The sequence below is a fragment of the Bos indicus genome, chromosome 26, assembly GCF_029378745.1.
Source record: "Bos indicus isolate NIAB-ARS_2022 breed Sahiwal x Tharparkar chromosome 26, NIAB-ARS_B.indTharparkar_mat_pri_1.0, whole genome shotgun sequence".
NCBI lineage: Eukaryota > Metazoa > Chordata > Mammalia > Artiodactyla > Bovidae > Bos > Bos indicus.
This window is the reverse complement of record NC_091785.1, coordinates 22,501,099-22,524,727: the sequence shown is the minus strand read 5'-3', so window position 1 is coordinate 22,524,727 and position 23,629 is coordinate 22,501,099. Positions and strand designations below refer to the sequence as shown.

At 40.3% G+C, this 23,629-nt stretch overlaps 1 protein-coding gene across 7 annotated transcripts in view; it reads left to right on the top strand.

Moving 5' to 3' along the window:
• Positions 1-23,629, top strand: part of ARMH3 (armadillo like helical domain containing 3) — a 177,844-nt gene that overhangs the window by 131,052 nt on the left and 23,163 nt on the right. For 5 of the 7 annotated variants that reach the window (XM_070780706.1, XM_019988465.2, XM_019988467.2 and 2 more), the window contains one exon: positions 10,887-10,965. In XM_070780706.1, the coding sequence (XP_070636807.1) occupies positions 10,887-10,965 (79 nt within the window). Of the gene's footprint in view, positions 1-208; positions 312-1,463; positions 1,652-10,886; positions 10,966-23,629 lie in introns of those variants that run through there. The other 2 variants (XR_011564263.1, XM_070780705.1) reach the window with 2 other exon arrangements.

Here is a 23,629-nt window from a genome sequence, read left to right as displayed (position 1 = left end):
AAATTAATTCCCTGTTTTTGAAGTGATAGGAAAAGAAGCCTAAGTTAGTCAGTTACTAATTATTATTTTTTTTTTTTTGCCATCCTGTCCCCCATACTCAAAATTATAAGTGTCTTATAAGTTGATTAATTGTGCTGATGGGAATGAGGTATAATTAAAATGTTTCAGGGTTTTGGCACATGTCAGTTTTTTTTTTTTTTTTTTAAAGTTCTCAGGTCACATTCAAGGGATTGGAATGTTTACTGTTAATTAAAAATAGATCACTTCTTGGGGTTTTGAGCTGATCTCCACTGCCTCAGAAGTCCTTGCAGGTATGTATTAGGATTTTCTTGTATCCTGAAATAAGGTAGAAAGTCTGTTAGACATTTTCACATGGCCATTTTGTTCCTTTATAGTCACTAATTTCTGAGAGTGTAGAGGGGCCTTGCTTCTGGAGACAAGAAATCCAGGGCTAAACTACTAATTGCAAAGGGTATTAAAGGTTTGCATCCTGCAGCCCTAGGAACTCTGCCAGCAGCTCCTGGCCTGCTACTAGAACAAAGTAAGGGAATCTGTAGCACAGAATAATGGGATCTGAGCAGGGGGAGGCTTATCTTGTAGGTGTTTTGTCCTAGGAAAGCTTTGGAGCCTCTGTTCATTTATTGAGAGAAAGCTTTGATAAAAAGCAATCATTTCTAAGGGGCATAGATTAAGTGATATCTTCTATGGAAATGTACATGGTCCGTTTGACTTTTGTGGTTCCTTCGTCTCCTGTGGTTCATTTTTCTTCATTTAGTTTCATTATGATTGTGGAAAGAGTGAAACAAAGTCAGGCTGATATCTAAAAAGCAAGAAGGAATTCTGTTTCCCTCTCTTGTCAGTGGTAGAAGAGATAATTTAGCCAAAATGTAAAGCGCATGGTATCTCACTTGGCTTAAATCTATGGTTTGGGGCCACAGTAACTAGAAATTAGCTCATTTTTCAAGCAAAGTAGCTATAACCAATTGCTTAATTTCCAGCAGGTGATGAGGCAGAAACCTACATTGGGTAAAATCATGCATCAAGGTAGAAATCTCAAACTGCCAAAATGCGTAGCCATGCACAGCTTCAGAAAATGAGGCAACTGTCCCTCAGGCCATGTACATTTCATACACATTAACTCTTTCTTGTTTCCCTCCAGTTAATGAATTGTGAACTTTCATTTGTCTAATGCAGAGACTAGAAGAATGTCGAGTAGGTGAATAACTTGCCGAGTGTGACACATGTGCTTCTCACCTAGAAATCGAGAGAGATACTGACTTAAATCATTCCCCAAGTTAAAACCTGAGGGTTACCATGGTGTAGTTTGGGACTACACCATTCACAGTTCCATTTCCTTCAGTCAGGAAGTTTATGGTGGTTTAGTTGCTAAGTCGTGTCTGATTCTTGCAACCCCAATGAGTTTAAGTATACTAATAAATCAAATTCTCTTGGCCAATTTACAGATTTTGGATCATTGAATAAAGCACGCGACTAGATGCATTGGCCAATAGCTCATCCTTCCTGATGGTTGCCAAAATGTCTTCTATAGTAAGGGTCCATTTTTGCATCACTGGTCTTGAATGGCCACAGAAACAGCAGTATAAAGAAGGGGATATTTGGCATGAAAGGGTTAAGACCTAGACCATTAAAGGTAAGTTAGAGGAAACAGGTCACTCGCTGAAGTTTTGACTAGTTTCAAAGTGAAAAGGTTAAAAGGTATTCCTATTTGAGGTTTTATTTTGTTTAATGTTAATCAGCAGAATCTCTGAGGCTTGTAATACACTGCTGTTAACAGGCATCAAGGGAAATTGCTTTTTTTTGTTGTTGTTGTTGAATTGGATGGGCTGAAGATTCATTGACTTCATGGAGAGGGAAGCTTGTTACTGCATGAAATGGGAGTATATGAGGCAATTCTGAAGGTGAAAAGATATGTTAATTTAAAATTAAATAACCCAGCCTCAGAGGAACCATTTTAATCACTGCCACATACCACTCAATCATACCTTCACCCTTTCTCAGAAGCCAGTCTTGTAACCTGTATGTTTGAAGGTTTCCCAGGTTGAAGCAGGTATGAATATGATGGTTTTCTTGTCCCCTTTCTTTTCTTACTTGTCTTTTTTTTTTTGGCCATGCCATGTGGCCTGTGGGATCTTAGTTCCCCGACCAGGGATCAAAGTCATGTCCCCTGCAGTCCTGCAGTGAAATTGAGGACTCCTAACCCCTGGACCATCAGGGAATTATCTTTAATTCCAGATATCTGGAAATATACTCTGTAGTACAGATCACTGGACTGCTCTTTTGGGTCTAGGAAAACGGAAACTGCTTGAGGGGATAAGTTTTCTTTAGGGCAAGTTATAGTTATATAGGAAGACACAAAGAAAAGCTTTAGAAAGGAAACCCAACTAGATGAAGAATACTTCTCTGGTACTCAGAGAGGTTGGTGTCTTGCCCAAGGCCTTGCAGCCCAGAAGTAGAGAAATCAGAGTTTTAACTCAGGTCTAATGCCTCTAAAGCTTTGTTTTTTACATTATGTGAATTATGTTGTGCAGGGAAATGATGGCGTTATAACTGGGCCTTCCAAAAGGAAAACTAAGACTTTGGCTTTTTGGTGATGAAGAAAAATAGTATTCCATGTCCAGGATATGGTGGAGGACAGGGAAGCCTGGCATACTGCAGTCCGTGGGTCGCAAAAAGTCAGACACAACTTAGCAACTGAACAACAATAGTGTGAAGAAAACCATGTAAACAAAGCATGACATACAGGTGTACATGTTTAGCAAGTATTTGAGAATACAGGACCATAGCTTGATAAGACTAGGCTTGAAATCCAGATGTATCAGGCTTTAGGTATTCACCCATAATCAGACCCTTTAATGTAAATCTGTGGCCTTATAAGAATAGTGTTAGGGTGAAACTTTTAGGAATTTTCCTCATATGTACCTTGTTGCGTATACCAGTTATGTTCCCTCCTTCCTTGGAATCAGAGCTACAGAATCTGCCTGTAAACAACCTTTGCCTGTTTTTCTCCTTTGTGCCTGAAGAATTTACATAGCAGCTTTTAGAGACAGTCTGCTTTCTCACATGTCTTAGTAAGGAAACAGGCACCATGTTCCGAGCTTCTGGATGAAACTATTATTTATTTATTGTTTCATAAAAGACCCTTAGAGACTTCTGTCTGTGAAAGGTAGCTGGGATTGTGAGAAATTGCATGTTAGGAGGATTTACTTTAGATTTGCATTGGATATAAAGAAGAACCCACATTTTCTCCTAAGCTACATTGCTACATTTTTAAGGTAACATTTCCATGCATTTCCTGGATAAGTTGGGCATTAACTATGTGTCTCAGCCATCATCCATCCAGCACTGGGAAAAAGAAAGCCACTTTGCAGAGTCATGAGTCAGAGAGAGTAAGTTAAAATGGACCAAGAAATCCCCAGCCGGTTTGTAGCTCAGCCTTGTTGTTCCATCTGTCCACTTCATTTTGCTTCAGTTTATATAAGTGACCCCTGTCTTCAGCAGTAAGAAGTTGACAGTTGCATTGGAGGGTGGCCCAGATTCTTGCCCTTAAAGGTGCTTTGGGTGCAAATCCATGCCTTACTGTGACTGACTTCAGCAATTTACCTTTCTATGACATTGTCTGTTTCTTCTTCCTTTCCCTTTTTGGAACTTTCCAAGTCAGTAGCATTTAGGAGACCCAGTACCAGAGTATAACACACTCCCCAACACCTCTCCCACTCCCTACCCCTAAACAAACAAACAAAAATTCAGGCTTAATTTTAGAAGATACTAGGTTATTTTTATAAGAAATGCCAGAAAGCTTTTCCCTGGCCTCCTCATATGACTTGAAAGGAAGAGAAGGCTTTACTGTCTTCAGTGACAACTTTTCTTCCTTCTTTTGGGGACAGCTGTTCATGTCTGAGTCACCTTTCTTTCCAGGTTGGGGATAAAGCATTTTTATTGTTATTTTCATGCTTTTGGAGAGTAGCTGGTGATCATGAACCTCCTTACTTGTGGTGAGATTGGACAAAAACCTTCATAGACTTTAATTTATTCAGTTTTGCTAAAGGCTTGGGAATATATTGGTGAACAAAATAAATTTGGTCCCTGCTTTCATGGTGCATTCAGTTCCAGTGTGAGGAGAACTGATGGTTTGGAAGGAATTTATATTCTCTTTCCCCACTAAGTTCTACCTCCAGACTCCTTCCCCTTTCCTTAGGCCTTATTTCTTTAATCCTCTTCCTAGTCTTGGATGGATGGCTTTCTCTGAGTAATGTAGGCAGCTCCAGTCATTTCTCAAAAACAAAAAAGTGGTCAAGAGTGTTGAGACTAGGAGAACCTTCTTTCTCCCCGCTTTAGTCTACCCATAACATTTTATTCCAAGGAGTTCTGTGTTCAACAGCCAGAAGTTGACGTACTTTGACAAATGCAGACCTTTTCATCTGAAGATATCATGCATGTTGCTGGGAATTGAACTTTTCTTATCTCCGGGCAGAGTTGTTCCTCCCTGCACATGTGGCTTGCAGTGTCAGTGCCCGTATCTCTGCTCCTTCTTATGGCACTGAGCACAGAGGCTTCTCTAGAAGCTCCTTAGACTCTATCTGCTCTAATTTATGACAGAGTAGCCCAGTGAGCTCCTTTTCCTCTTGCCACCAGCATCATGGGCATACACAAGCTCTAGGAAAGTTATCTTGGTGAGTGAAACACTCTGGGATCTGTGAATTCTATGTGGAATTGTTTACTAAGGAAAGAAGTTTGCTCAAGAACTGCTGGAGTTGAGGATGCCTTAAGCCAAGACTGGCGTGCTGCAGTCCACGGGGTCGCAAAGATTCAGACACAACTGGGTGACTGAACAACAATTCATATGTTATAACTCAGACATTTAACATGTGTAACTTGTTGTTTAATATACTCACAAGGTAATACAACTATCACCACAATCTACTTTTTAGAATGTTGTCCCCCCAGAAAGGTACTCCATATCCTTTAGCAGTCCATCCCCATTTCTCTTCTAATCCTTCCCTTAGCCCCAGGCAACCACTAATTTATTTTTTGTCTTTATAAATTTATTCTGTCTGTATAAATCTGTCTGTATAAATTTGTCTGTATAAACCTTTCCTGTAAATGGAATAGTATATTATGTGGCCTTTTGTGTCTGGTTTCTTTCACATAACAACTTTTTCAAGATTCATTCATATTTTAGCATTTATCAGTACTTCATTCCTTTTTGTGGGTGAATAATATTTAACTATAGCTATACCACATTTTATCCATTTGGGTTGTTTCTACTTTTTAGATATTATGAATGATGCCACTGTGAACAATTATGTACAAGTTTTTGTGTGAACATAATGTTTTCATTCTTTTGGGCATGTAAGAATAGAATTTCTGGGTCATAGGGTAACTCTATATGTACTAACATTTGAGGAACTTCCAAACCACTTTCCAAAGCATCTGTACCATTTTACTATCCCACCAGCAGTGTATAAGAGTTGTAATTTTTTCATGTCCTTGCCAACACTTGTTAACTTTTTTTTTGGTTATTATGATCCTAGTGGGTGTGAAGTGGTATCTCATGGGGGTTTTTCATCAGATACATGATTTGCAAGTATTTTCTCCCATTCTGTGGGTTGTCTTTTCACTTTCTTGGTGGTCATCATTTGCAGCACAGAAGTTTTTAAACTTGACCTACTTTTTTTTTTTGTCACTTGTGCTTTTGTTACCATAAGGAATCATTGCCTCACCCAAGTTCATGAAGATGTACTCTCATGTGTTCTTCTGAAAGTTTTATGGTTTTTAGATCGTATATTAAATCTGTGTTCCATTTTGAGTTAATTTTTGGGTATAGTATGGGTATAGTATGTGGTTCAGCTTCATCCCGTTGCATGTAGATATTCAGTTGTTCCAGCATCATTTCTTGCAAAGATTCTTCTTTTCCAACTTGATTGTTTTGCTACCTTTGTCAAAGAGAAACCTTAGTCAGTGCATAATGGCTGTTTTCTCATTCATTGTCCACTTACACCTTCCTCTTCTTCCCTGTTCCTCCTCTCCTTTCAAGTCTCCTTTTCAAAAATACTTTGTAGCATGAGAGTTTTCCATTGGCAAAGGCTAGGTTTGGTTTGAATACCTGAAAGGCTGATATTAGATGAAAGCCATCCTCAGTGTACAAAAGGAATTCCTTGGCAGTCTAGTGGTTAGGACTCTGCTTTCACTGCTGAAGGGCCTTTTTGGATGAAATAAGTCATGAAGGAATTAAAATCATACTTTGATCACTCATCTTCTGATAGAAAAAAACTGCCATTTCTTGTCTGGAAACCTAAAATTTTAGACTTCAGCACGTGACAGTTGCTACCTGTTTTGACAGGTTTTGATCAATGAAAATGAGAGAGCTACAATTAGAATGACTTAGTAGTCTCCTCCTCTCCTCCCAGATGTTCAGAAGAAATGATGGTAGATCTTTTTAGAGGTGGTATCAGTGAGAAGGAAAGCCTGAAGAAAAGAGAGAGATTCCTCCTTCATCCATAAATCTCGTATCTCATTTTTCTCCCACTGAGAGCTGGTCAGGCATGAGTTTAATTAATTACTGGGGGCTATCCCAGGTGGGGAAGCATGAAATCACAACCCAGGTGAGCCCTGGTAGCCTCCAGACTTCCTGGGGAAGGAGAAGCTAAGTATTTCAGTCACTGCAAAAGTATGTGTCACTCAGTGTGGGCTGACTTAGCCTGATTTTGGTGTTTTGTCATCTCTTTGCTGCCTCAGAACATACTTCCATTTCAACAGTATGAAGTCCTGAGCACTTGAATAGGAAGCTTCCAAACCCTGTCTGAAATGCCTTGCTAAAGAGCATGGAGGGAGAACAGCCAGCGTCAGACTGTTTTTCTTACCTCTTAGACCTAGCACCCTGCAACTGGTATCTCCAGAAAATCAGATTAGTACTCAGATTTTACAGATAACAGTCCCAAATAAACAGCAGGAAGAGTAAAGCAGAGGCATATACTGTGTCCTGTGTGGGTCCTGAGTTAGAGATTATTAACTGGATTTACACTGTTTCTCCTGTCTCAGGTTTCTAAACAGTCCCTTAAGTTGCCTGGTAGGAGACCTTCATCACTTGCAGAGATCTGAAGCTCTGGGGAGAGAATGTCACAGGTTAGGTTGGAGGATGATTTTATGTTCGTTCCAAAATATAAATTCTCAGACTGACAAATCTATCATACTCTTAGGATAAGTTTGCCTAAACAGCATCAGCATATATGCCCTGCAGTATCAAGCATAGGGCATCCATAGACCCAGCTGATACTTGGCAGATGTAACAGAAGGGAAGGAAATAAGTGTACTTTCTGAAGATAGTACCTTCCAATTTTTTTTTCTTTCTCTCCCCCATCTCCTCTATCCTTTGTTTCTTACTCTGAGCTCCTTCCCTGTCTTTCTTTCTTCCCTCTTTTTCTTTCTCCTTTCTCTCTCATTTCTTTCTTGCTTCCTTGCTTTCTTTCTTGGCAAGAAAATTCCTCTGATAGGAAGGGAATAGAATTACAACATCCCTATCTGTTCCATTCCCAGGGATTATTTCATTGTCCTAACCTCACCAGCTTCTCTGGATTGCCAGCTGGGCCAGTGGCTGGTATCATCCCACCCAGACAGACATTAGGGTTTTTTGGAGTTCTCTGTTCTCCAAACCTAGGCACATCAAAACAAAAATGCAATTCTAGTTCAGCTGAGTCAGGATTTTTTTCAAACACTTTTCAAAAAAATTTTTTACTAAGAAATTTAAAGAAAACCTTTAAAAAAAAAACCTATGAAAGCATGAAATAGATGTATTTATAGAATGCAATTTCCATTTTCCAAAACAACTGAGGTCTGATAGTAAATTGATTTGTCTATTGTATTTCCTTTACTCACTGCCATCACTCTTGGGAGCTGAGTCCTGTGACTCAGACTCTATCCTGGGTTAACTGTAAGTTAGTGCTGCTGCTAGGATTGGTGGGATTCTCAGTTCCCTATAGCTGACCCTGTCTTCTCATTGGGTTTAGCCTCCCGGTTTTCTTTTCTGTTCCTGGACTGTTGTCATCCCTGCCAGTATCCTCAAATTTTGCTTTCTGAATGATAAAAATATCTGACACCCCCCCAACTTGATTACAGTGGATATTTTGGATTTAGACCAAGCCCCACAACCTTATCTTGCAGATAATAACATCTCTACCTTTCTTGACAGTCTCTTGGAAAATAAGTTACCAAAACTTGCCTCTTGTGCCTGACCCATTTCTGTCCTATTTGATTTAGTCATTCATTGAATATTTATTGAGTACCAGCTGTGTGCCAGGCATTGTGCTAGATATTTAACATTGCTTTACTATATAAATATTGCATGAATCCTCTTAAGATTTAGTTCCCTCTTTCAACAAACATTTATTGTATGCCTGCAATGTACTATTCCTAGTTACTGTGCTAAAACAGATATTATTATTCCTGTTTTATCCCTCTGGCAAAATATACGCTTCCAAAAATCATTCAGAAAAACATTGGTCAAACTGGGATTCCACACCATGATTTCCTTTTTTTTTTTTTTCATGATTTTCTTTTTAAATTTCTGGCTTGTACTTCTGATATTTGGGTTAGATTAAATTCTTTACTATCAGTAAGTTATATTAAAAGAATATATTGATTTCTATTATGCTGTCATACACACATTTTAATGAACTTTCAGTTCAGCTCAGTTGCTCAGTCATGTCGAACTCTTTACAACCCCATGAATCACAGCACTCCAGGCCTCCCTGTCCATCACCAGCTCCTGGAGTTCACCCAAACCCATGTCCATCGAGTTGGTGATGCCATCCACCCATCTCATCCTCTGTCGTCCCCTTCTCCTCCTGCCCCCAATCCCTCCCAGCATCAGGGTCTTTTCCAATGAGTCAACTCTTCGCATGAGGTGGCCAAAGTATTGGAGTTTCAGCTTCAGCATCAGTCCTTCCAATGAACACCCAGGACTGATCTCCTTTAGGATGGACTGGTTGGATCTCCTTGCAGTCCAAGGGACTCTCAAGAGTCTTCTCCAACACCACAGTTCAAAAGCATCAATTTTGGAATAATTTTAAAATTATAGGAAAAAATGCAAAGATAAAGCATAGAGTTTCTATATGCCTCTCAACCTAATTTCTCCCCTCTTACATTACCATGGTATGTTTATCAATACTAAGAAACAGGCACTGATATGTTACTATTAACTAAACTCCATATTTTGTTTGGGTTTCAACAGTTTATCTTTAATGTCCTCTTTCTGTTCCCGAATCCAATTCAGAGCATCAGGTCGCATTTAGTCATATCTCACCAATGGGCTCCAGTCTATGACTCTTCCTCAAGTTTTGTTTTTCATGACCTTGACAATCTTGAGGAGTAACTGGCAAGGTATTCTCTAGAATGTACCCCAGTGTGGGTTTGTCTGATGTTTTTCTTGTTCTTAGATTGAGATCATGAATTTCTGAAAGTACACGACAGAGATGAAGTGCCCTTCTTACCAGACCATACCAGGGGTTACATGACATCACTGGTGATACTCACCTTCATTACTTGGTTGAAGTAGATTTTCCAGGATTCTTTACTGTCAAGTTACTATTTTTCCGTTTTGCTACTCTATGGAGATAAGTCTAGCTTACTCTCAGTGATAATGGGAACTAAACACCTCATAAAGAGGAGAGTATCTGCACATATTATTTGAAATTGTTCTGTTAGATTTTTCTCTTCTCCCCATTAACCTCTATAACCTGTGTTTTTTATACTCTTCTTGTTGTTCAGTTGCTAAGTCATGTCCATCTCTTTGCAATCCTGTGAACTGTAACACACCAGGCTTCTCTGTCCGTGCTTCTCTGTCCATCACTATCTCCTGGAGTTTGCTCAAACTCATATCCATTGAGTCAGTGATACCATCCAACCATCTCATCCTCTGTCACCCCGTTCTCCTCTTGCCCTCAGTTTTTCCCAGCTTCAGGGTCTTTTCCAGTAAGTCAGCTCGTCACATCAAGTGGCCAAAGTATTGGAGCTTTAGCTTCAGCATCAGTCCTTCCAATGAATATTCAGGGTTGATTTCCTTTAGGATTGGCTGATTTGATCTCTTTGCTGTCCAAGGGACTCTGAAGAGTCCTCTCAAGCACCACAGTTTGAAAGTGTAAATTCTTTGGTGCTCAGCCTTCTTTATGTTCCAACTCTCAAATCCATACATGACTATTGGTTTTCTACTCGACCAGACAAGAAATCACAAAGATCTATACTAAAGCGTTGGTTTCAGGGAAATTTATTTCAGATTTCAGAGGTTTTAAGAGATAGATTTGATATGACTTGGTGACCCTGAAGAGAGAATGTTTGAAAACAACATTCAGATTTTGGTTTGAATGGCTGGAAATAAAATTTTGGTTCAAAATATTAACTAACAAATACGACGGTTGTAGGCTTTGGGAAATCTTAGGTTCTTCAGAGACTGTATTCAACCCACATGTTGGTCCAGCTTCACTGAATGCCCTGTTCTCCTGAGTAAGAGCAGAGCAAAGTGTTTTTTTTCTGACTGAAACACGAGGGCCGCCTGGTGGACAGCCCCCTGAGCCCTGTTTCTCATCTGAAGGATGCTAGGTTTTGACTTTTGTTTGGTTGTGAGATTTTCCCCTAGTTCATTTACAGAGCAGGCATACTTGATTCTGTTCTCTGTCTAATAAATAATTAAACCTTTCCCATTTTAGAGTAATCACTTCACCCCATGTGACCTCATGTTCATAAGAGGACAGCTAGCTTCTGAGAGTCACACCCATGGTCTCATACTCTAAATCAGAGGGTAGCTGATACTTGTTTTTAACTCATTATCTTCTTATTCCATCTGGTACTGTATTAATGTTAATTCTCTGTTTCAGAGCCATCATCAACCACTTTAACCCCAAAATTGAATCCTACGCTGCTGTGAATCACATATCCCAACTGTCGGAGGAGCAGGTAAGCCACTACTTTCCTCAGAGTGGCCCTAGTTGGTGGCCAGCATCAAGTCCTCTCAGATGGCAGAGGGATTCGGTGACTGAGCTTCTAGTGGGAGTGGCAAGAGCCAGGCTGCTTAAGAGGAATTAGTAAGGGATTTGTTGATAGTACTTTAATTAGAATGATGGCTTCTGCTTTTGTGCCATGTGAAGGGTTCATTTAATTATGTAAAAGATAATGTAGGTGAAATTTTGGTGAATTGTTATTTTAGTGTGGGTGATAAGCATTTCTTTTTTTTTTTCATTTTAGGCAGAGAGTCATTTTGACTTTTGAAAATAAGAAATGAAAACTTAGAAATGGTTGAAACTGCCAGTTAGAAAAACCCTGAGTTCAGCTTACTTTGATGTTGTTTGGCTCCTTAAAATATGAACCCTCCTTGGGGCAGATTTGCATTAGAATTGAGTTCTGTGTGCCTTGAACAGTTATTTCTGAGCAGGTTTTTCTGTGGTATGAACTGTGACACGTGCAGATAGTGTTGTGTGTTTGTTTTCCTTTAGTCTGGCCTGATTTCCCAAAGAAAAGAGCCCTCAGCTCGGCATTATATAAAAGTGAGACGGGGCTTTAGTGTAACATGGTATCAAACTTGATGTTTCAGAACAAGACTTTGAGTCTTGTTTTCAAAAGCACAAAATGAGACATACATTCATATGGTCTCCCTTCCTTCTCACCCTACTCCCAAGTTGAAGGGCCTGGGTATTCATGAGGTGAGAGTTCAGATATAGTCTCCAAGCCAGTTAAAAAAACAACATCGCCTATGCTCTGCTTTCCCTTTTTTGGCATTTGCATCAGTGTAGCCCTTCTGTGAGCCTCTTGCTGGCAGGGCCAGCTAGCCAGCTGTGGTGTGATTGTGTGTTCAGTGTTCCTAAAAGCTATTCCATTGGCCAAATGAGGCACCAGAGCAAGCCTTTGCCTAACAGACAGCTTCTCAGTATTCCACCAGTGGCTCTTTCCTCAGCCAGATGGATAGGACTCAATTAGTCTATCAGTTTTCCCTTTGACATATTTATTCTCCTTTGTGAGGCCAGCTGTGGGAATCCATCCTTTTACTTAAACCACTTTGATAAATGGCTTTCATTTTCTTTTTTCCTCTTCTGCCTGTGGAGCAGCCCTAAGTCCTGTTTAGGACTTTGATGCCACTGCTCTCTGTGAGGTGCTTCAACATCCTACCTTTTTCCTGTTGAACCGGTTCAGATCAGTTTTGTTATATCGTTTTTATGCAAAAGAATTCAACATCTTGAGCTTTGTATAGTGAAAGAAAGGGTGACTTTCCTATCACAGTGAGCTCTGTTTAGTCTAAAAGCTTTTTTTTTTTTTTTTAAAAAAAAAAAAAGAGGAAGACACATTTTTTCCCAGTCAGCCACGTGCAGTATTCATCCCCCAGCAGCTTGGGAAGGTCAGGCTGAAATCTTTCTACAGCAGTAGCAGCCACAGACCAATAATAAAAATCCATTCTGGCGCATGAGGCAATCTGGAAAAGGATGATTAGCAAGCACGTGTCCTCAACCCCCCTCCAACTTCTTTCAGAGTTAAATGAAGTGATGAAAGTGCCTCTCAGAAAGCGTCCACAAGCCAGAGATGAGGCGACTTCTATAGAGTGGGAGAAAACACAGCCCTATTTGAAAATGAGGAAAGGGAAACAGCTCTCAAAGATTTCTTTTCTTAATAAATAATATTGCATATCTGCTGTGTACAAAGAGTGGTGCTGGGTAGCAGGGATCAGTAGTGAATAATCAAGTGTAGTCCTTACTGTCACGGAATTTGTGTATACTCACCGCTTTTAACAATCCTTTTCACTTGGGTAGTAGAGGAAGGGTGATTCTGTTCTGGGACCCTTTTCGAAACTGCCCTCAAAATAGTTGTTGCTTCTCTTCCCTAACTGACTCTGAAAGGCAATAAATAACAGCATTAGAGTACACTTGGTTTTATTCTCAGCACTATCAGGTTAGAAGTATTTTGACTCCTTGTTAATCTCCAGCATGTGTTGGAGCACTTCTTTCCCTTCACTTAATGCCGATATCACTAATGTTAAGTGTATTCACACCTTCCTAAAGAACTGGGTTTGGGATGCAATAGGCACTGCAGGGACTTCCCTTTCAGTCATGTGGTTAAGACTCCACACTTCCAATGCAGGGGGCACGGGTTTGATTGCTTGTCAGGGAACTAAGATCCCACAGGCCACGTGCCTGCCCCCCCACCTCCCCCCACCCCCCACCCCCCCCCCCGCCGCAAAAAAAAAAAAAAAAAGGACCCACAGTTGTTAGCAGCAAACTAAGTAGAAAGAGGAAATTGGGAACTTAATCCCCAAGTAGATTCTGAAGTACTAGTAAAGTAAACCTAAAGACCATGGATAGGCATCAACTGGGGTTTATTGAGCTTAGTAAGACAGCAGATAAGAGAGGGCTCTTTGCTAGATCTGCCTGCTCAGACTGCCATTTTCTTCTGGCAAGAGATTTATGACTTTTTGAGTTCTGACAACCCCCAGACACATTCTAGCAGTCTGTTTGAGTCATTTTAAGATGATGCTTGTAAATCCATTATTGCTTATCAAACAGAGCCCAATCTCTCACACTGGATTTATTTTTAGGTGTCCAGATGATGGATGGCATTTTTTGTTACTTCTCATTGGCTTCATGGAGAGCAAAATTTTTTAATCAGTTAATACCCTCAGTGTGACTTAATGGTCATGCATTTTCTAGTGTAATAAACTGCTTGCATTTTTATATTGTACACACAGGAGTCATATTTGTCTGGGGTTGATTGTGAACCTTGTACATATTAACTCTTCTTGTGTGTGTGTGGTAAAATATGCATAAAATTTACCAATTGAACAATTTTTAAGTAGTTCAGTGGTGTTAAGTACATTCATATTGTTGTAACCATCACTGCTATCCATCTCCAGAACTTTCTCATCATTGCATGCTGAATGCTATACAGTAACTCCTCATTTCCCCTCCCCCCAGCCCCTGGTAATCACTCTTCTACTGTTTGTCTCTATATGGGAGCCTGGCAGGCTACATACAGTCCATGGGGTCGCAAAAGAGTTGGACACAGCTTAACAACAAAACTTACTGTTGTTAAACAACAATCTGACTACTCCAAGGGTCTCACAGAAAGTAGAATCATACAATATTTGTCCTTTTGTATATGCAGAAGAAAATGGCAATCAATTCCAGTTTTCTTGCCTGGAGAATCCCATGGAGGAGCCTTGTAGGCTACAGTCCATAGTGTCGCAGAGTCAGACACAACTGAAGTGACTTAGCCTGCTCATATCCGGTTTATTTCTTTTAGCATAATGTCTTCAGTGTTGTAGCATGTATCAGAATTTCATTCCTTTCGAAGGTGAATGATATTCCATTGATGTGTATAACACATTTTGTTTATACTTCTGTCCATCGATGAATATTTGGGTTGCTTCCACCTTGTGGCTACTGTGAAGAATACTGTGAAATTGGTGTGTGAGTCCCTGTTTTCAGTTCTTTTGTGTATATACCCAGAAATGGAACTGCTGGATCAAATGGGAATTAATTCTGTGTTTCATTTTTTGAGAAGCTATCATAGTGTTTCCCAGATTGGTCGCACCTAAAATATAAAATTATTCCAATTTTTCCTGTTTTTTTATAATAGGCATCCTAATGAGGGTGAAGTAGTATCTCATTGTGGCTTTAATTGTTATTTCCCTAATCATTATTAATGTTGAGCATCTTTTTATATGTTCATTGACCATTCTTTATCTTCTTTGGAGAAATTCTGTTCAAGCCCCTTGCCCATTTTTTAATTGGATTGTTTGGATTTTTGTTGTTGACTTTTAGGAATATCTATGTACTCTATAGGTATTTATCCTTCATCAGACATATGATTTGCAAACATTTTCTCCCATTCTGTGGGTTGCCTTTTATAGTTTTAGCTTTTACATTTAGGTCTTTGATTCATAAGCAGAGACATTACTTTGCCAACAAAGGTTCGTCTAGTCAAGGCTATGGTTTTTCCTGTGGTCATGTTTGGATGTGAGAATTGGACTGTGAAGAAGGCTGAGTGCCGAAGAATTGATGCTTTTAAACTGTGGTGTTGGAGAAGACTCTTGAGAGTCCCTTGGACTGCAAGGAGATCCAACCAGTCCATTCTGAAGGAGATCAGCCCTGGGATTTCTTTGGAAGGAATGATGCTAAAGCTGAAACTCCAGTACTTTGGCCACCTCATGCGAAGAGTTGACTCATTGGAAAAGACTCTGATGCTGGGAGGGATTGGGGGCAGGAGGAGAAGGGGACGACAGAGGATGAGATGGCTGGATGGCATCACTGACTCGATGGACGTGAGTCTGAGTGAACTCCGGGAGTTGGTGATGGACAGGGAGGCTGGGCATGCTGCGATTCATGGGGTCGCAAAGAGTTGGACATGACTGAGCGACTGATCTGATCTGATCTGATATGGTGTTTGGTAAGGGCACTTTGACCTCTTTTTGTATTTCACATATCTTTATGAATAATGTTTATGGAGAAGGTAAAACTCGCTTTTCCAAGAACTGTGAAACTATTCTTAGTTTATTCCCTTCTGCATTGGCTTGTCTTAAGTACATCTTATAAAAATTGTCCTTCAAGGCCCTTGCCCACCATTAGCTGGGATTTAGCTCCTTTCTCTTCTCAGTATAGCTTGTTGGTAAGCATCTGTCTCTAGCCGGTAGAATCATTTGTTATGATCCTGTCCCTAACATGGTGATTGCAGCCATGAAATTAAAAGACGCTTACTCCTTGGAAGGAAAGTTATGACCAACCTAGATGGCATATTCAAAAGCAGAGACATTACTTTGCCAACAAAGGTCCGTCTAGTCAAGGCTATGGTTTTTCCAGTGGTCATGTATGGATGTGAGAGTTGGAGTGTGAAGAAAGCTGAGCACCGAAGAATTGATGCTTTTGAACTGTGGTGTTGGAGAAGACTCTTGAGAGTCCCTTGGACTGCAAGGAGATCCAACCAGTCCATTTTAAAGGAGATCAGTCCTGGGTGTTCTTTGGAAGGATTGATGCTAAAGCTGAAACTCCAATACTTTGGCCACCTCACGCGAAGAGTTGACTCATTGGAAAAGACTCTGATGCTGGGAGGGATTAGGGGCAGGAGGAGAAGGGGACGACAGAGGATGAGATGGCTGGATGGCATCACTGACTCAATGGACATGAGTTTGGGTGAACTCCGGGAGTTGGTGATGGACAGGGAGGCCTGGCATGCTGCAATTCATGGGGTCGCAAAGAGTCGGACATGACTGAGCAACTGAACTGAACTGTCCCTACCAGTGACAGCCACTCTGATTTTCATTTTCCCATGAGGATAGCTGAGTCTCACTCTCAAAACCTATGGGATTCTCTTAGATAAATCCCAATGACCCTTTTGTTTCTACTAAATGAATGGGGATGGGAGGGATTTAAGAGAAATTCTGGGCCCCAGCCTAAGTCCTGGGTTTGGATGCTTTGAAGAGATCTTGTCTTGATGATTCAGTGCTCCCTTCAGGTAAGTATGTTGGAATAGAAGAGCTCTTCAGGGGATTCTCCTCCCTATCTTGTCCTATTTAAACTCTGCTATACTCCATCTCCTTCATTCCTATTTCAAATTAAGAACAAAATTTATTATTGCTGGCTACATCCTGCTAGAAATGGATCTACACACTAGCTCATCATTTGTTTGTTTTTTTAACTCATTGGTTTTTTAATCCAAAGTCCAAGTATAGGCTTCAGAAAATTATTGAACACTCTGAAATTGTGCAGATTATGCATATGTCCTTTTTTCCCTCCTCGAAAAGGGTCCATCTTTCTTAAAATTCTCAACCAGTCTTTGGCCCCTTCAACATACAAAGTTTTGTAGAAAATCACTGGCTTAGTTGTCTTGAATAGTACCTCATACTTTCCTTGACCCCAAAGCCATCAGACCTTTGAGGATCTTAAGCTCCTTTTAGACTATTTGCTATTTATTTTGGTTTGTAAATGCTATGACATTGACTTGTATCAGCTCTAATTTCCTTATACCAAAGAGAGTTTCATAGCAGAACTTTACAGAAAGATTCTCTAGAGCCCTGAGTATCTAGAGAACACAGTGGCAGTTTAGCATTCAAGACAAAACCTTCGATGATCACCTGATTCCTTAAGCTTTCAGTTACACTCATGACCAGTTTTGTGCCATTGAAATATCCCGTTGGAAAGCAAGTAAGTGATTGGCCCACTCTTAACTTTCTTCAATCTTCATTCAGTTCTCAGTATTTTAGCATTTAATGCTTTGTGCTTCAGATCCTCCTAGGCATTTGAGGGATGCAGAAGTATGATAAAGAGCCTTTGTTCTCAAAGGATAAAATAAGTGCGAAAGATGGCTTAAGGCAGTTTATTATCAATAGCTGACCAGTACTAGCAATAGAATCTGTAGGTTCCTGTTAGAGAATGATCTCTGTGGGTTGTGGTGGTGGAAAGGCCATGTGGAAGAGAGAAGAATTGAGTTGGGCCTTGAAAGGGGAAGGATAGGAATTGGATAAATGGAGAGGCATAGATTGTAAAATATCCTCAAAGCCAGGACCTGAAAAGGACAGAAAGAGTGGGAAGAGTCCCAGAGTGTCTCTGCCTTGTCCTCAGGTCCCAGGGCGCCCCGAGACTGGATGACTTAGATGTATAATTCAGTCATTTAAATTGTTAGCACATCTTCCATAATCCCTAGTGTACCAACTCTGATCCCTGTCCTAATTATACCTCCTTTGATTCAGTTCACAAGTATTCATCAAAGGCCTGGTATGAGCCCCCCTCAATGCTAGTAGGCATATTATTAGACCTACTAGCAAACCTAGCTCTCTTTTTTTTTCCTGGTATAACAAATATAGCAAACACATAACATACAAACAAATAGAACAAAATTTACCATCTTAACCATTCTTAACTGTACACTACAGGAGTGTTAATACGTACATTGTTGTGCACTTATCTCTAGAAATTTCTCATCTTTCAAAACTGAAACTGTTTATTGAACAGCTTCCCTTCCCTTCCCTTCCCTCTGCCTTGCAGAATTAAACAAAAAATGCTTCATACGTGATTGAGTGAAAGTTACATTGGAAGCTGAGTATTTATTTTCATCTATTAGTAATCTTTCTAACCCTTTTTGATTTTCTCTGGATCCTACGAATCACTATAAATAACTGCTGGGTGTTTAGAAATCCTAACAAAATCCAGCATTATTTTCCCAGAGAAGAGTGAGATACTAACAAGAGGAGAGTCTGTGTTTGTGAGGCAAACACTGTTGGGGTGCCTGGGTGGCACCTGTTATTTGTGAACATCTAGGAGGAAACACATAAAGATCTTTGGGAGATATCCTAAAAGCTTCAAGACTTATGAGGAAAGTCGAGCCTGGTAATTCAGCTTTAGAGTTGTTGGCCCTTTGGGGTGTTAGGTAAATGTTTAACAGCTGGTAGGAGGGCAAGTGGTTGGAGGGAGCTGATTTGTAGTTCTGAGGACAAATACTCCCAGCATAGCCACCAGTGTGAAACCAAGTGGCTCTCACAGTGCTTAAAAATCTTAACAGTTCACTCTCACAGGCCAAGCATGTGTCAGCCAGCTCCAGCACACCACTGGTTGTTGAGGAAGACTGGGAGAAGGGAGCTGTAAAGCTACAAGGCAGGGCTTTCCATGCAGGAAGTGAGCGTGGGTCACTTTCCCCATGGGAGCCACCTATATTGCCTCCCAAGGCAATCAAGACCTCTGAGCAGCCTATTTTGAGAACCCTTGTGATATTTTCTCATCTTAAAACATGGCATTGGCTGTCAGGCAAGGCAGCCTTGGCAGAGACATATGCTAGAGCTGAGATTTAAGACTCTCATGATAGCCATAACTCAGTTTCCTGTACTTGGCATTGTTTTTGTACAACAGCCTATAGTTTTGCAGTCTCTCTAAGCCTGAGTGATGGTTGCTGTGGGAACTCTTAGTGAGTACGAGCATGTGACACAAGCATTGACTGTCTGACCCTGCCTCTCTTTTCTGCCTTTGTTTAGATTCTGGCATTTCAAGTGACCTCATTGGCAGGAAAAAAAGTTTGATATGAGTTATTTGTTAACTGGACTCACTAACGCAGGAAAGACACAAAGTCAGAGGCAGAGGGGTTTTCCTACAAGCTGCTTAACCTTGGAAATCAACTTTCTGTTACATAGGGCATCTTGAGAAGGTCCATGTAGAAAGGTCAGCTGGTTATGTGCTGCTAGGATATTTACTCTCTTACTTGGACCAAGAGGTAAGCTGCACTACCAGATCAGAGGGGAAAGGGTCTTGAATTTTAGCTCCACTGAACAGGGAAGAAAGTATCTTGGATTTAAAAAGGACACAAATAGATAAAAGGAACAACTAGGAGTTTTTGAGCTAGGCACTTTTACTTAGGCTATTTACTTAATTTAATCAATTGTCTGAGGTAGATAACAGTTATCCTCATTTTATAGATGAGGGTGCTGAAGAGACTTAAGTAGTTTGTCCAAGATCACACAGCTGCTAGTGATAAAGCCATAATGTGAACCTAGGTCAGTCTGACACCAAAGTCTGAGCTTTTTCATTTCTTGAAACATGCAAGACAACTAGAGTCTGTTAGGTATTCTGAAGGAAGAGGCAAGTCAGGATAGGAAAGTAGAGGGAGAAGCAGAGAGAACAGGGGTAACTGGTCTCATTTCTAGGCGGTGGGGAAAGAATCCCAGTTTGGGAAAGGCCCATTCAGTTAAGGAAAGAAAATACTGAACAGGGACCTGGAGAATTTGCCTGCCAGTTAGGCAGCAGTGCCTCAGTAGAGGCTTCTGTCACAGTACGATAGCTTTATAAATGAGGGAAAAGTCTCTTTATCCCATCCAAGAATGTCAGCAAAGTCACTATGAAAAATAAAGCTTTTCCACACACCCAAGGAAGATGATGAATTTTTAAAAAGTTTTTATGAACTTATTTCTTTTAAAGATGATACGTATTTGTGGGTCAAAATCTAAAACATAGCACACTGAATTTTAATTGTTTTTAAAGTGGTAGTTCCATTTTTTTTTTTCTTTTTAAGTAGCAAAGTGAAGATTCAAAATTAATGTCCCTCAGTCAAGCAAGATGAATGCAGAGGTCACTGGTGAAGAGCTTAACTTATTATTCCTGTCTGCCACTGCCAGTATTTCCTCCAATTAAGTATGAATTTTGAAATGCCCATCACATAAACTTCTGGTCTTCCTCAATCAGACTTCACTGTCGGTAAAGCTTCTTTGGCAGTGCATGGGAGAAATAGCATTGGAGCTTGTAGGAATTCCAGTAGTTATCAACTTTTCAAGAAGTTTCAGGATACAGCAGACCTTGTTTTAAGTTAAGAAGGCTCTTTCTCCCAGGTATTAGATATAAAGATAGCAAGCACTTTACTCTTCAGTTTGTTTTCTAGCCACTTCCTTCCTTCCAAATAGACCTTCTGGTACTTCTGTTTTATTTCCATTGCAACTTCTTTCCTAGAAGGTAGCTCAAAACTGTTTTAAGATATGCTTGGAAAAGCATGGTTTGCCGCTGTTATAGTAACTTTGGAGGCCAAAAGTGTTATTATGCAAGCTATTTTCTGTTATAGGCTGTGTAATTGGAAACGTTTTTGCTAAGTACCGTAACAGCACTTTGACCTTTCATAGTGATCCTGCTCAAAGGAAGTTACAATCTTAAAAATGACCCACCCAACTAGGAGGGAAACTGTGTTTAACCCACAAATGGGATTTCTGGTGAAGAATTCTATTAGGGAGGGACAGATAAGTGAGCCTTGGCAGGGAGGCAGAGACCCCATGTCAGATTGCTAGAGAATTAGGAGCAGAGATGGTGTTTTCTGTCTCCCTACCTGAGATGTGATCTGTTTCCAAGGAAAGGCCTCAAGTGGGGAGGACAGAGATCATCTGCCTCTTGGTTTGAGCTGGGTGGAATGTCCTGCCTGCAGTAAGCCATAGAGAAGGAGAAGGCCTGATGTGATATTTGGTAAATATGTGTATCCTGTTCCCCTACCCCGATTATCTTGGCTGCCTCTTGGTATGATTGCATAACTTGCTTGTGCAGGGTAAGGACCTGGGCATGTTGGATCAGTAATTAGTACAAAGAAAAGCTTCACCAAGAGTTTCTAGGGCTTCAACCAAATAAAGTCAGGGAGGTGGGGCAACTGCCCAGGGATATTAAAGAAAATCACTGTCGCCTTTCCTTTAACCAAGTGATGACCTTTCATGAATCACCCACTGTGAGGTTCATTATCTGGTCCACCTTCCAGAAAGACAGAGCCAGCCTATGAGATCAGTAAATTTCAGTGCAGGCTTGAAAGACATGTATGGACAGGAGAACTGGCCAGCTTAAATTGGTTTTGAAATTGAGTTTGGTCCTGAGTATGAAAATAGAAAGGGGGAAAAAAACCTTCTGCATATTATATGCAAGTTAGCTGTGTAGAAGAAAGAGTTATCTTTTAAAGAGCATCATCTTTTTTAGTTTATCCAGAGGCTTGTGTCCACCTTTTGGATCCTTTTTTTCCAGTTATATTGGATGATTGTGCCCTGGAGAGAGATTCGGGTTATCTTAGATAGAAAGTCACTGTAAGCACCTAGTGGAGGGAGGGATGTTCACTCGAATGAAGCCTATGATTTTACATGTTCTATTTGTTCTAGCTCCTGTACTTTTTTTTTTTTTTTTTTTTGAGCTAAAGTGTTCTGAAAAAGAACCAATTCTTGCCTACCAAGGAAATTCTCAGAACCTGGTTTAGTCTAAGAATTCTCTGCTTCTTGGTGTCCTTGGTTTGTGCAGCAAGACAAGGAATGGGTGTCCCAGCTTCACATTCCCCAGATTATTTCTTTTCTGTGTATAAGTACAGAGGTATCTGCTCTGTGCCACACTAGGGGCTATAAAAATGCAAAAATCATATATTCCCTTAAGGACTTCACAGAGTAAGAATCAGGATCACTCACTTCTTGTTTAGGCCTTTGCCTGTGTGCTAGTCTATAGACCTCACTCCCCTGTTGTATTTGGTGTGCTTGCAACAGCACCCCACAACCCTTTATAAACCTAAGAAAGTTTAGTTTATAGGTATCCCAGTGAAACGTCCCCTCATTATAAGTCCATAAATGGTTGGCTGATGACCCTTTTTGGAGTGAATTTCCACAAGGAGGACAGTGATCATCTCATATCTTTTACCCCTGCCTCAGTTTTGTTTTGTTTTGTTTTTATAATTTTATTTTATTTTTAAACTTTACAATATTGTATTGGTTTTGCCAAATATTGAAATGAATCCGCCACAGGTATACATGTGTTCCCCATCCTGAACCCTCCTCCCTCCTCCCTCCCCATACCATCCCCCTGGGTCGTCCCAGTGCACCAGCCCCAAGCATCCATTATCGTGCATCGAACCTGGACTGGCGACTCGTTTCATATATGATATTATACATGTTTCAATGCCATTCTCCCAAATCATCCCACACTCTCCCTCTCCCACAGAGTCCAAAAGACTATTCTATACATCAGTGTCTCTTTTGCTGTCTCGTATACAGGGTTATTGTTACCATCTTTCTAAATTCCATATATATGCGTTAGTATACTGTATAGGTGTTTTTCTTTCTGGCTTACTTCACTCTGTATAATAGGCTTCAGTTTCATCCACTTCATTAGAACTGATTCAAGTGTATTCTTTTTAATGGCTGAGTAATACTCCATTGTGTATATGTACCATAGCTTTCTTATCCATTCATCTGCTGATGGACATCTAGGTTGCTTCCATGTCCTGGCTATTATAAACAGTGCTGCGATGAACATTGGGGTATACGTGTCTCTTTCCCTTCTGGTTTCCTCAGTGTGTATGCCCAGCAGTGGGATTGCTGGATCATAAGGCAGTTCTATTTCCAGTTTTTTAAGGAATCTCCACACTGTTCTCCATAGTGGCTGTACTAGTTTGCATTCCCACCAACAGTGTAAGAGGGTTCCCTTTTCTCCACACCCTCTCCAGCATTTATTGCTTGTAGACTTTTGGATCACAGCCATTCTGACTGGCGTGAAATGGTACCTCATTGCGGTTTTGATTTACATTTCTCTGATAATGAGTGATGTTGAGCGTCTTTTCATGTGTTTGTTAGCCATCTGTATGTCTTCTTTGGAGAAATGTCTATTTAGTTCTTTGGCCCATTTTTTGATTGGGTCATTTGTTTTTCTGGAATTGAGCTGTAGGAGTTGCTTGTATATTTTTGAGATTAGTTGTTTGTCAGTTGCTTCATTTGCTATTATTTTCTCCCATTCTGAAGGCTGCCTTTTCACCTTGCTAATAGTTTCCTTTGTTGTGCAGAAGCTTTTAAGGTTAATTAGGTCCCATTTGTTTATTTTTGCTTTTATTTCCAATATTCTGGGAGGTGGGTCATAGAGGATCCTGCTGTGATGTATGTCGGACAGTGTTTTGCCTATGTTCTCCTCTAGGAGTTTTACGTTGGTTTTACGTTGAGATCTTTAATCCATTTTGAGTTTGTTTTTGTGTATGGTGTTAGAAAGTGTTCTAGTTTCATTCTTTTACAAGTGGTTGACCAGTTTTCCCAGCACCACTTGTTAAAGAGATTGTCTTTAATCCATTGTATATTCTTGCCTCCTTTGTCAAAGATAAGGTGTCCATATGTGCA